Source organism: Microplitis demolitor, chromosome 5 (assembly GCF_026212275.2).
Source record: "Microplitis demolitor isolate Queensland-Clemson2020A chromosome 5, iyMicDemo2.1a, whole genome shotgun sequence".
NCBI lineage: Eukaryota > Metazoa > Arthropoda > Insecta > Hymenoptera > Braconidae > Microplitis > Microplitis demolitor.
In genome coordinates, this window is record NC_068549.1 from 8,789,321 (window position 1) to 8,804,223 (window position 14,903).

The 14,903-nt window shown below is 32.9% G+C and overlaps 1 protein-coding gene across 7 annotated transcripts in view; it reads right to left on the reverse strand.

Moving 5' to 3' along the window:
- Positions 1-893: 893 nt before the first annotated feature.
- Positions 894-14,903, reverse strand: part of LOC103568390 (rho GTPase-activating protein 100F) — a 35,631-nt gene continuing 21,621 nt past the window's right edge. For 4 of the 7 annotated variants that reach the window (XM_014440102.1, XM_014440101.1, XM_053738914.1 and 1 more), the window contains 8 exons: positions 13,489-14,155; positions 13,249-13,412; positions 12,823-13,174; positions 12,154-12,761; positions 11,409-11,825; positions 11,145-11,334; positions 10,789-11,072; positions 894-1,287 (listed from right to left, as the gene is read on the reverse strand). In XM_014440102.1, coding sequence (XP_014295588.1) covers positions 1,018-1,287; positions 10,789-11,072; positions 11,145-11,334; positions 11,409-11,825; positions 12,154-12,761; positions 12,823-13,174; positions 13,249-13,412; positions 13,489-14,155 — 2,952 coding nt within the window. In that variant the 3' untranslated portion in view covers positions 894-1,017. Of the gene's footprint in view, positions 1,288-10,427; positions 10,491-10,788; positions 11,077-11,144; positions 11,335-11,408; positions 11,826-12,153; positions 12,762-12,822; positions 13,175-13,248; positions 13,413-13,488; positions 14,156-14,903 lie in introns of all 7 variants that reach the window. The other 3 variants (XM_014440103.1, XR_008403668.1, XM_014440104.1) reach the window with 3 other exon arrangements.

Sequence of the window (14,903 nt, forward strand, 5' to 3'; positions counted from 1 at the left end):
AAATATTTAAAAACACAAGCCGAACCAAAAATACAAAAAATAGGAAATTTGGTAAGGAATGACCCATGTATATATAAATATATATAGTAATATGGTGATTATTTTCGTACTTTATTTAAATTCGATGATTTTTTAAAGTAATAACTTCTCAAGTAATCTATTAAAATCATGTAGATTTTGTCTTATTGACATTGTAGTCAATAATAAATTCAAAACTTTGATTTTTCTGTCATATCTACTCTTTCAATTTTTTTATGAAATTTTAATCATTTGAACATTTAATACTGATATTCGAAGTACTTAAAAATTTTCGAGGGATTCGTTTAAAAAAAATGTTCGATTGATTAATATCAACTAATAAAACATTCTTCCAAAAATGGTTGTTTTGATAAACGATCACAAATCAAATTACGCCTAAAACTTAAAAACAAACGTAAGTACTCGAAAGAAAAAAAAATTATCTTACTCGATAGAATAAATGAAAAGTCTTAAACAGATCTACTAAAGTTCCAATAGATCTATTTAGACATGACACTTTTTTAAAAGTCTATACTTGTACTCAGATTAATTATGTGAGACATGGTTCTCTTACTTTTTTCGGGCATAATAACAACACACACTTGTTCACAAATTATATACTTTGATATTTTACGAAGCATCTATTTTAATGAAGAGGTATCGAGACCCATGTTTTATTATAAATTTCATGATCGAAAAATTGAAATATAAACGCGATCGATAAAAAATGTCCGAGTCGGTTGGACATGACTTTATTTTTACGGAATATTAAGGTTAATACAATTATTATTATTGTTAATATAATAAATATTATTAATTTATATGGTTACCAAAGATTTGGTTCCAATTGATGCATTGGTCAGACTGTGTATTAATGTGTATTAATCGAACAGATATGAAAAGACTTTTGGCGTTATCTTGTAAATTTTATTTAATTTGTGCCGACTTATTTGTTATGGTTGATATCTTACCAATAGTTTGACAAATTTCATTAAATATTTAAAGTTCGTTACGTTTTAAAATTTGATCATCATCACTAACTTCACCATCAGTTTCAACTCCTTGTTCACGATCATTTGATTGTGGTTGATTTCCTTCTTCAGTGTCTGCATTACTTGTTGGAGTACTTTGTTCGATTCTAGTTGAATTCATTATTGTTGAAGACGTTGTTTCAGTCGTCGAATTAGATTTATTTTGTATGCTTTTGTTATTTGGCTCAGGTGAAGCTGATTCCTCACTGCTAGGTGAACCGGGAGATGATATTATCACCTGTACATAAGTATTTCATCAATATATTATAAAATTAAAATTTATAATCAATAAAGAAAAATAATTAATAATAAAATGTTGCTAATAATATGTGACGAAACGATCATCATTTTTGTTATTTTTATTTAAACTATTCACGTGGCTGTCCAGAGAAAGATTTTTTTGGTTACAGGTTGTTTCAAGGACCAAGAATCGAGGAGAGAAATATTCGTAAGAATGCCTCACCGAGAGCCCCACGTGATGTGCTTACGGCCCTGGAGGGACTTAAATCGACCCACTAATTCGATCTGTACTATCGGTGTTTTCTCTTACTATAATCAATTGAGGGATATTCATAGTCAAGTGGCAGAAGCGACACTGTTCGAGTCTATTTGGCATGTCCCCCAGGATGGAGAGACAAAATCAATTAAACGGTTGATAACCTGTATCGACGTCAGATTCTAATAGATGGTGCTAAATTAATGTATCGTCTATCACCATTTGGAAGTTGATGGACAACTTCAAGGATAGCAGCGAGAAGGAGGTTCTTCTCTGGGCTGCCATTCAAGTGTACAAACACATTTATTTTAGTACTAGCTGCTACCCACCCGCTTGACTGGGAGTTTTGTAATGTTAGATGACTCTATATTTTATTTTGATTATTGATATCAATATCCTAGCATTTACCGTTAGAACATAAGTAAATATTCTTATTCTCTGACACTTTTCAATGTAAAAAAAAAAAAAAATTGTGAGTAGTAAAACCACAGGATAGAGTCAATTGTTAATATTCCAGTTAGCCCCATAACAGTCGGCCCAAACTTTAGCATGAGGCAGAGGTTGAAGAGACCTCCTCTCCTACGCATGCGCGCTACACCGCTCCCCCCACTTCTCCGCGGCAAGGAAACACATCACTGAGCACGTAGTGCTTATTCGCTATGGGTGTGACGTGTGACTGCAGCGCCAGTCAAAATATGAACTTCGGGAGGTTGTCAGAGTATGTTTTTATACGCATTTAATAGCAAGAAACATAAAAATAATTAAATATTATAAATAATAGTAAAAAAAAAAGTTCGCAAAAATATGTGACAGTTTTACAGTAATTGCAGTTTTGTTTTTTAGCTAAACGAATCAACAACAAGTAAGTATAATGATAAAATATAAGAAAGGATGCAGTAAATATTTAGGTTAAGTTTTTTGAAATTCATATCAAAGTCAAAAAATGATACTAAGGAAAAAATCAAAATTAAAAAAAAGGCCATTCGGCAGCCGAAATGGAAGGTAGATTTACCAATTAATCTATATAAAAAGTTTTATATATACATATCTTGCGATACATGTTAGGATATAGTCATAATATGAAATTAGGCTCATTTTCTAAGAGTGAGGGTAAAAAAGACAACGACTATTTTCGATAGAGAACTTCAGATAATTGATTTGACAAAACATTATATCGGTAATGTACCAAACTAACCTTCACATAAACAAAATATAGAAAATCTAATTAGTATTAGATCATAATTGTAATCGCTATTACGATGGCAAGACCAGTTATAACTATAGGACGTGCAGATACGATTGAAGCATCATAATGAAATAAAAGAAATGCTTCTAAAATATAAATAACTGTGAAATTTACAGGTTATTTTGTGCAGAGTAAAATACAACTGACGAAACTGGATTATAATGGGACATGCATAAGTTACGTGGAATGAAAACCATATTTTCATCTTTTTTTGATTCCATTAAAATTTTCAAGGCTATCAAATTATTAGAAGAAAAGGTCAAATCATAAAGATTGAGGTCACAAATTAAAGCTTATTAGACAAGCTTTCAAATAATTTTCACGGAAATTGTCTATGAGTATTAGTTTTGAAATAATATAAACTTGAAAGTGGATAAATACTTATTTTTTCGAAAAATCGTGGAAATTTCAAACAGCCATAACTTCTAAACTACTTGACCGATTCAGCCCATCTTCGAACTTAACCGTGACAATCGTCTATAGAATAAGTGTAGAAAATTTCATTAGGATCTGATAAGAATTGTAGACGCTATCGTGATGACAAAACCGCGTTATATCCCATATATATATATATATATATTAGACTGGGCCAAAAAATTGACTATTATTTTTTTTCTTAGCTATTTCGAAAATAGTATTCAGAATGACAAAAAAAAATTTCATGAAAGTTTGAGCCCTTAATATTAATTTTCAGTGGTCTATCATCGCTATTTTTAATTTTAATTCATAATTTGATGTTTTACGTCAGAACTGCTAAAACATTGATTTAAAAAAAGTTTTCACTTATTCTTATGAAAAATTTAATTTCCTACAAAAAAGGTCTGATTGAAAATTTTCGTCAGACAAGCCGTTTCTGTTTAATTAAGCTTAAGAAATTGGTATATTTTTTCGATTTAACATTTTTACTTTTGAATTTTGTAACTGACGAATCGATAAATTTCTAAAAAAGACCATGACCGATTCTTGAAGGAAATTGAATGCTCTACAAAAAAAGAGCCATCCGGTCTTACCCGGAATGGAAAGGTAGATTTCTTATGTAAATACAATAAAGCTACAATAGTGTAATTAATACTTATTTTGTAAGCTTAAATATGAATTTCAAGAAAATGAGTTATGCCTTATCAATTAGAAGTTATTAGAAGATGAAGCTGCAAAACTAAGTTTTTTTTATTTTTTTTGAAATTTTCGATATCATCAAATTATTAGAAAAGATGCTTCAAAAAATCAAGTATTACAGTCAGAATTAAAGCTAATCGTTCAAATTTTAAGATACTTTTTCAGAATTGAGTTATCATTTTCGGTTCAAAAGTTATTTTAAGATAAAGCCAGAAAATTCATTTTTATGAAAATCAAAAAAAAATTTCAAACACTCACAACTTCCAAACTAATCGACCGATTGGGCTCATCTTCGAATTTGATCAAGGTAATCGTCCAATAAATAAGTGTATATCATTTCATTAAGATCCGTTATGAATTGCGGGCGCTATCGTGATGACAAAGCGCGTTATATTGTATATATATATATATATATATATATATATATATATATATATATATATATATATACAGTCGAGTCTCGTTATGAGTCCGCTCGTTATGAGTCCGTGAACCAGGATTTCCACGGAAGACCTTCCCCCTCCACAACGTGAAAAAAAAATTAATTTCAGAGTCTCGATATGAGACCGTATATTCATGAAAAGAAATTAAGAGTTTATTTATCATATTAGTCCTATTATTTGTTTATAAGCAAGACACTGTATAGCTGTATTACTATGAGAAATATAACACTCAAGTCAAACGGACTCATAACGAGATACTGGAAACAATCACGTACACACTCACACGCTTAAAAAGTAGGGGAAGTTCAACTCACGACTGTCGCCTGCGCTGACAGAGTAGGGGTACACAAATTCTTAGAATTATATTCCCCTACACCCCTTTATGCGGGTTCATAACGAGACTCGACTGTATATAAACTTTTTCTCGCCTCCGGGCGGAAAGCGTCAACTTTCGTCCCGCAGTGCAAAACGAAGTTACTGCTTTCCGCCTCCGTCGACGAGAAAAATAGTATACACTCCGCGGGAAGTAAATAAGAAAGCCTAAGATCACATGTTTGTTGACCTCGGCTTCGCCTCGGCCAACAACTTCCCTAGGTGTGTAATATACTATTGAGCGGGTGGTATTTTTTGACTTTACGAGGTAAAATAAGACATATGGTAACAAAATTCTGTGATAATTCGATCATGAGACCCATTGCAATAGGCCGATTTCTAAAGAAATCTACCTAAAAAAGGTCTCTTAACATTTTTTGCTAAATTCACTCCGTCGAGTTATTCAGGTGTAACAGTGCGGTTTTGATTTTCGACTTGAAAATCGAGCACGAAAATCCAACTGATCTCACAGCCATTTATAGTGATAATTATACCTTAATTAACACTCTTTAGTCACCCGGGGCCAGGTCAAAGGCCTCTTAGATCGAATTCTATTAATAGTAGGGTAGTTTCCCACCCTCAAGATTTTCCTTTAAAAGGGCCAGCAAGCAGTTGCTCAGAGACTTAGGCCCCGGCTACCACCCAGAGTGGACCAGTAGGGTAGTGGACTGATGACGCCTAGCGAGGTTCGTACTCTACAACCAGAGCTCATTATAATTTACTTGAGCAGACCTAACGATGTCTAGTCACATCTAGCCATTTAGTCCAGTGATCATTTTATTTAATTTAGTTTATATCTTTGAGTTTGTTTGTCCGTTATTAATAGCCGCAGTGATTATTTTATAAATTATTTATTTAAAGAACGTTTTAATTGACCGCATTTCTAGTCAAATTTCTACACACGGTCGTTTGATAAAGTCAAAGTTAAATTTGATTTGTGCCGATAAAATTCGTGAGTGTTATCACACCATTGCTGTTCGCTTCCTGCCATTTTCTACCACCGAAGATTGGGCCTACAACGTTGCTGCCAAGTTTGCTGCCTACGCTTATTGAGGGTCATTTTTCCATTCACAACTACAGGAATGGAGCATGCAGTAAGGTACAGCGTAAGTGGGATTCCGTCTCCTCTAAATTAAATTTATACTTGGTATCCTCCCGCGTAAATTAAAATATCAAAAACTTATATACAAAATTTATTCTAATTAATTCTATTGGGGAAATTTTCATATTGTAAATGGGTATTTGGTTGAATAAATATAATATTTACTCTTTGATAATGCAAAACCAAATCTTTCACTGAATAAACCACCAGGCATTTCTTTCCTTTAATAATTCATAAGCGCCAATTTTCAGGGAACGAGGCGAGCCCCCCGAGCCCATAAGATTAAATTAATTAAGTTAATTATCAGTAACCGGGGCCTGGACAAAAGCTAGCCAGCCAGGTCCACCGGTTATACAGGTTATTAAAACCGTTTTGACTCAACTTCAACCTTGAATAACTTTCGAAGGAGTGCATTTAGCAAAAAATGTTAAGAGACCTTTTTTGTAAAGCATTAAATTTCCTTCAAGAATCGGTCATGGTCTTTTTTAGATATTTATCGATTCGCTAGTTACAAAATTCAAAAGTAAAAATGTTAAATCGAAAAAATATACCAATTTATTAAGCTTAATTAAACGGAAACAGCTTGTCTGACAAAAATTTTCAATTTGACCTTTTTTGTAGGGAATTAAATTTTAATACAGCTAAGAAAAAATATAATAGTCAATTTTTTGGCCCAGTCTAATATACATACATATATAAATTTTTTAACGAATGGTATTTTTGAACCCTACTCACCTAATTATTATAGGTTTTGACAAAATTCCTTGAAAAATCACCATGAGGACAAATACAATAGTCAGATTTTAGAAAAATCTACCTAATAAATAATTAAATACAGTGAAATCTGGATAAGTGGGACCTGGATAAGTGAGAAAACTCTATAAGTGAGACTTTTTCTCAGGTCCCGGTACATCTGCACTGAAAAACCTCTATAAGTGAGACATTTTTTCAGGACTTACTAGTTCTTTTCTCTCATATTTAAAGCTATTTATCCTATTGTATTGGCAACATTCTTTTAGTATGCGTTCATTAATGTGTATTTAGTATTCGTCATTCATTTTTCTTCAGTCATTCAGTATCATTCATTAATATGAGCCAAAATGTCGAGAAGAAAATTACATTGTCTGTCAGCAACTGAAAAATCGAAGTTAATAGCGTCTCACGAAAGTGATAAATTGTTTGATGAATTGTGCCAAGAATTCACTGTGCCAAGGTCAACATTGTACCAAATAATAAGAAATAAAGATAGAATTCAGATTCGCTAGAAAAGCTTGGTTTTTTATCAGTAAAACTACAATCGCACATTGTTTTAGAAAATCAGGTTTCAAGTTACATGCGTTTGATTCGGCTAATGAACAAGAACAAGTAAAAGAAATAACTACGATTAGTGACAATGTTTGGGCTCGAGTAATAAATGATGACAACCAGCAACTGCAATTCAACGAATATGTCAATATTGATGAGGACGTGATGATTTCATGGGAATTGACCAATAATGATATCGTTTCTGCTGCAATCTCATGTATAGAAACAGAAGAGGCAGAAGAAAAAGAACAAGCAACAATTGAGAAAGTATACAAATCTGACGCGGAAAAAGCATTGTGGACATTGCATAAATATTTTGAATTTTCTAATATTAGTGATAAAACTATTTTTGACAAATTATTTGATATTGAAAAATTGTTGACTGCTGATTGTAACTTAAAGCAAACTAAAATGACCGAATTTTATAAGTGAATTACTGTACTTCATTATACAGTATAGTAATGTATATTCTCTATTTCTATTTATTATTCTCTGACCTTGTCTATCTGAGTTTCCCTCTCTGTGTGAGAAACTCGGGTAAGTGAGAAACCTCTATAAGTGAGAAAAAAATCTTAGTCCCTTCAAGTCTCACTTATACAGGTTTCATTGTAATAACAAAATAAATACTTTCACGTGTGCTTGCTTACAATTTTAGTAATAATAGCCTCCCGTAACTCTGAAAGTAACCACTGCCAAAGCTTCAGTCGATTTAATTTCCCTTCCATGGCTTCACTCAGAGCGAATAGAAATTGTTGTTTCTTAAATTTTAAATAACTTTATATTAACTGAAAATATCGCAATAATTTTTCATTTCCTGCTAAGCAAATCGATGATTTTCAAAAAATTTGGGAAGTTATTGTTTTCATCCCGATTTTCGAAAATCGAGCCGCGCGTGTGTGTGTGTGTGTGTGTGTAAACGGTCTATAACTTTTTATCTAATGAACTGATTTGGATGGTTAAGGCGGAAATCGAAAGAACTTGTTGGCCATCAACTTTCCTGAAAATTTCAAATCATTTGATCAAGTAGACTCGAAAATATTTGCGAATTATGAAAAAATTTTTTTTTTTTATTTCTCGAAAACAAATTCAACGATCAACTTCAAAATATATTCAGCTCTAGAGCTTAATAAAACGCGTCGATTGCCACCTCAAGCGTTTCAATCGGCTAATTCGTTCTAGAGATATCGTTGAAGAAATAAATGTTGAGAAACGTTTTTTTTTTTCGAAAACAATGGCACACAAACGTATTTTCGAGATCGAAGAGCTTGAAAATAGCTGGAAGTTTTGGGGTTGGTCCACAGGGTCAACTAATAGACAGATTTTTTTTAGATAAGGGCCAAATGTCTAAGAAATAAAACTTAGAAAACTGAATTGAAATCTATCCAGTAGTTTTTCTGTGATGCACGGACAACTGCAGACCTCTATCATTTTATTTACATAGATAATTTAAATCTAATTATTTTAATGGAATCCATTCATCCAAATTTCTGACTATTATTCCTTGCCGTAATCATTGACTGTTTTGAGGATATTATTTCTATGGGCCGAGAGATCGTCTGATTGGTATTTGTTAAAAAAGTTTATTCATCGTTATAGTCACGAATGGAGAGATTTATATTGCACGAGATAAATTATTTACACCTGTCTGAGTAGCTCATAAGATTTTCTACTGTGAAATTCCAAGATAAATCAGATTATTTTGGTGAGTGACAACACGGGTCAGCCCAGGAAGAATATTATTGCTGTTACTATTGTCGGATTAACAGGGGTTATCAGATATTTTCGGCTGGGTTTTTTTCGGAAACAAAATCTTTAAATACAAACTGCAGACTGCACATTGATGCACTACTGTCTAATCTAGCGAAGTGCACTTTAATTGTTTGATAATATTCGTTTGTTTAAAAGAACAACTCGGGCAAAGATTTCATTTAATGCATAAGTGCAAAAAAGATAGTACCGTTCGTGAACTTGAGTGTTTGCACTGTTCTAAATTATATCAAGTTATTGAACACTCAGTAGTAATAAAATAATATTTTATAATCTACACACTCGAACTGCGAGTAGGGGAGCGTGAGGTCGCGCCGGTCACCTAAGACATAAACCTTCAAAATTTTTCGAATTATCCTTATTAGAAAAATTGTAAGTTTGATCGGGGCGACTCGCCCCGGTCATTCGGCGGGTCATCCCGGTTACTATTAATTTTAAATTGAAAATTAAGAATCCAAAGTCGTGTTGCTGAAATTTCATGAAATTAAAATTTTATTTTGTCAACTGAAACTTAAGAAGTAAGAAAAAAAATGTAAAATTAATAATTAACAACATTTAACTAGGCATCTATAATTTATTTATTTGTTAATTAATATTGAAACAAAATTAACGACAATTCCGGCGAACCCACGCTACCAAGTGTTTACTATTGAATTGTTATAAAACAAAGAGATTAATTGAATAATAATTAATAAATTAGAAATTATTTGGAAACTTTATTCCTTACATTTAGTTCTACAGATTAATGACTTATGCGCATTGCGTGTGTCAATAATTGTAAGAACAGCATGTCGATAGTCAGATAAGTCGAGTTTTTAACCTATCAATAATTGGTGTATTCTGGTTATTTATTTCATCACTTGAAATTAATTAGTAAATCTAATGTATTATTATCGAAAAACATGAATTTTATGAATTAAAAGATTGATCAAGACACTGTTAAAATCCAAATTCAATAATATCAATCGTTAATATGGTAAAAAAAATGATATTATAATCGTGTCTCTTATAGTCCTGATCAAAAAGAATGATTCAAAACGATTAGAAACTATTCAAAGCAATTCAAAACGATTCAGTTTTATAGATTGTAGACTACTATGTAGATATACTATATATATATTCAACATTGCGTGAATCGTTTTGTTTAACCAGTGAGTGTCAGTAACTGGTGCTTTTTACCTTATTTATAATTATAATTAAATGAGATACTTTTAAATTGAGAGGTTTTTGATTGAGATTATTGAGATGAGATGTGAATGGCATGCGCTCTTTCGTCGATTCGTACGGAGAAATAATAATTAAGTAAAGTAGGAATTCAAGCGACATAAATGAAAGAAAAGATTAGAAAAAAATAATATGAAAATAGGAGATAGGAGATCCTGTATTTTTTTTTCTATTTACGTAATAAGAGATCTGTTTTTACTTATTCTATATTTTTTCATGACAAAAAACTCATGAGACTAATGATCAAACTGATAATAAACTCGCTATATATTGTCTGATGGGGGGAAGAACCTTAAGGATCGAGTACCTGTGCAGATGCGTTGTCTCTGTGCTGTCAGCTGTTTGGTAGAGTTGGCAAATTGCGTTAGCTCTAAATAAATATCATAAAAAAAAAAAAAATAATAATTAAAATAAGATCAGCCAAGCAACTTTCTGAATGACTTTTTTCTAATTTATTGTTAAATATGACCTATGAAAAACGAATAAAAATATTTAAAAAAAAAAAAATTGAAAATCTCCGTACGAGTGCATCCCACATAATAAAATGCATAGAATAATATAAATAGAAATAAAATTTGTGCACAAGCCTATCATTTTTTTTTTTTTTAATTTTTCTTAATGATGATTATTTTCTTTTTTCAAATCTATAAATCTGTCGAATTTAATACCTGATTTGATTTGCCCTGTAGGGGTGGACGAGTTGATGGGGCGTATCCCATAGGAGCTAAATTGAGAGATGGATGATGAAGTGAGAGTGGCGGCTGCCAAGGCTGCGCGGTTCGAGTTAATGTGCCCTGATATACAGGATTTTGTTGTTGCTGGGATAACTGATGAAGTTGTGGCAGTGATGGATGGTGATTGCTGATAATATTGCTGCTGCTGGTACTGCTGGTAAGCCCGATTGCTGGCGTAACTCGAGGAAGTGTTGAACCGACTGAAGAAATCTTCCGAACTGTCTGTGACAAAATCCGCTGATTACTCAGTTCGTATCAAATGTAAGCTATACATTCATTGAAAACATTACCTGACTTAACTGGCCATATCTCAAGAAGGTATTTCAGAACTGCAATGGGTTGTTGAAAATCTAAAAGCGATGAGTCATCTGAATGTAACATTAATACTGGTCCGAAACAAACCGCCAAACTGGCTGGTGACATTTTGTTACATTGTGACAACACCAATGCTAAATGATCCAATAAATATATCAAGGTACACTAGAACCAACAAAAAAAATGTTAGAGGTATAGATGATGTAAAATAAATTGAATTATAGACAACTGATTTTTACCTTATTCACTTTTGGTAAACAGTCAAGAATGCTAAACATAAGTTTAGCATTACCTTGTGGATCATCTGGGAGACATACAGCTAATGCATCGACCATCATTTGATAGAGGCACTTAGTGAACAGTGGTTCTGGTAGTTCTCTTAAATAATCTTTAAGTACTCCCGTAATGACATTAATGTCAGGCACATTATCAGGAGAAAGATCTACTGATCTAGCATTGCGCTCAAAGGCCTCTCTAAGTATTCTTTTCTTAGTAGCTGATCCACAAAGCCTATATAAACCAATTATATCAAGTCCTCGTCTTTCAACTTCTTCAACACAGCGCCAGACGATTATTGGAATATTCATTGCATTGTTCATCGCCAATGCTGTGGAAACCCCACCAGGCACTCCACCAGTTTTACTCTCTCTACTGACCTTAAATTGCACGCAAAATAAAAAATACAATATCATCAGTAAGGTATGTCTCTACGTAAAACGGTATTTATTAAGACTTGGTTGATGATTCTAATTTCAAAGTCTATTATCATCTAAATTTATCTAGTATGGAAAAACTAACATATATTTCAATGTAATTTAAACGGGAAATCGAATTTTTTGATGAGCTTAGTTTGTAATTGACTGAGCCATATATAAAAATATATATTCGTACAAAAATATATGTATGGTATTTTTACTGCATTTATACAAGTAGTCGATCCTATGGAGGCACGACAAAAATATTAAACAAACTAGTGATACTAACCACTGTATCTAGATCAACGCCGAAAAGAGGCGCGATTCTAGTGGTCAAAGATATGACTGGAAGTCCTCGTCTTTTGAATGTTTGATGAGCATCTGTATAACGTAATCTTAAGTAAATAGTTCCTCGAGGCTCCACTTTAAGAGCTAATTGATGGATTGGAGACTCTTTAAGTAGTGTCGCAAGATGAACTGATCCTTTGTAACATAATTTATGCCTATGTTGGGGATCCCACGAATAAACAAGTAAGTCAAGTTGACGATTTCCGACTAAATCTAATTCAAAAGTTTCATCCCAATCGAACATAAGATCACCCGTACGTACAACAGTACGGGCTTTATGTACTCGATCACATTCTAGAACGCAGTATAGATCTCTTAAACCACAATTAGCTATATTCGGTTGACCTGATGGTGTAGAAGGTGTTGTAGCAGCTGATGAAGATGTCGTTGATCGAAGACCACGGCCAGCCAGAAGATGGACCCAGAGTAATCCACTGATACCGCTGGTGAAATCACTACTAGAAGTATCACCGAGGGAACTTAATAGTGAGCTTGTTGAGCTAGGCGTGCCAACTATTGGTGGCTTCTCTATTTTATACTTAAGAAATTCTGTAAATAGTATTAGCTAATTTAGATTGGATAATGGATGAGAAATGAAAAAAACACTTGCCTGCAGGATTAATATCTAGCAGTCTTTGATCTTGAGTTCTTGTCGGGGTTGGTGTAGGTATATTTCTAGTTTGTTCTAATTCTAATAAATTTCTGATTCTTCTTACTGAATTTGCTCGTTGATTAGCAACTGTACTTAAGGAAGGTTTCTGTCCATTTAAAACAGTCCTAGCATTTGGAGTTACTGAAGTAGATCGTTGTCCTGGTCCGGGCCGATGAGACGTTGAACTTACTGCTGTGGAAGCTCTTAAATTAGCCAAATTAACTTGCTGAGCCGACGCAGATCTTGTGGAAAGTCGATCTAGCGTACTTGGTAGAGGCCTATACGAACCATAGTTCCCATACTCTGTTTTCTTTTAATGCATAAAATTGACAGTTAATAGGCAAAATCATAATGACTCTTTTAAAGATATAAATCTGTATTAACCTGATTGACTGCAGCATGAATATTCTCAGCACTATAAGTGTACCGCGGTGGTCTGTTGGTTGTCGCTCTTATTTGCTCATACAATGCACTCGTACTTGGTGTCCGACTTAACCATGCTCGATATTCATCAGATGTAAATACACTAGGGGATGAAGGTATCCTTCCTAAAAATTATAATCAAGAGTTACTGGAAAAACTTTGCATTTATTTAATAAGACATATTATTTCAATGACAGGTACCTCTATCACGTCTAAATGAAGGTAATTCAGGTGCTGAAAGTGCACCATCACTATCTTCCTGATCGATAAGACCTGAAGCAACAGTAGTAAGTCCTGCTCGAAGATTTGGCTGTTGTGGTAATGCTCTTCCACTACGAGGCAGTGAATTTGACCTTAAACCACCTGAACTTTGGCCTATTTGAGTTCTTGACATTGTTGCCAAATGAGATACTGCATTACTTTGAGATTGATCTTTCATATTGTGTCTATAGTAATAATATGTTGATCGTGGAGAATTAGAACAAGTAGCCTCAGTATCCGAAGCATAATCAATAGAAGGTCGATGTCTTCTTGTCAATATTCCAAATTGATTTTGATTTCGTTGTGACGAAGAGGGAACATCAGTCTGAGTACCATATCTCGTGTTATATCGCAAAGTAGAAGAACCTGATTTTAAATTTGATCTTAGGAGAGTATGGCGTGCTGGAGTCGAAATATTTGTATAATCTACTCGTGGTAAATGCTGATCTGAACCACTTCGTGGCATTATTCTTCCACTTGGTGTATGTTGAGAATATCCATATCCTTGCGTTTGCCCTGAAAGTCTGTTTCCTGCTGATTGAATACCACCAGCTGACATTCGACGATTGCCATTAGGCATCATAGGGCTTGTGTAAAACGAATGTACCTAATCAGAATATAAATTTTAAGATAAAATGTTTTGGAAATTTTATTCGGCAACTAATTTACACTCTCGAATATCATTATCATTATTATTAGATTCAATAACATTACTTATAAAATTGATAGTACTTTTTATGGCTAATTATGTAAGTAAGGGACTTAATACTTATTATTATTATCATTATTATTATTATAATCTTGCGCATGTTACATGGAAAATGAATTAAGGAATAAGGTGTAACTCATATATGTTTTCTAAGACATCTGTTCAAATCTCTGGGCAACTATCGGTTCATGAAATAATGAGTATCCCTAAAATATGAAAGAAATGAAAAATATGTGAAGCCAAAGTATTTGTAACGTGATTTAATTGGCTAAGAGCTCAAAACAGCATAAAAATTTAAATTTATACAATTGTCACAGTAATTTCTTCCAATTAATAACTAACTGTAATTTGAGTTTATTTTATTTTGTCCAACGATCATGCTCTTCTGTCGCTCTTTCGCTCTCGACTCTTTCATTGACTTTAAATTCTCTCTACCTTCTTTATAATACATTAAAGTTGTTGAAAGTAGATACTATTTTAAAGGAAATTTATTAAGGACCCTTTTTCAATATAATGTTTAGTTGATTCATAATGCGATTAATTAACAAAAATTGATTTAGTCCGAAACCCCCAGTGCGTCAATTGTGGTGTCTGGACTCGTAGAAACATAACTTTCAAAAGACACGACTTATCAACTTAATTTTTT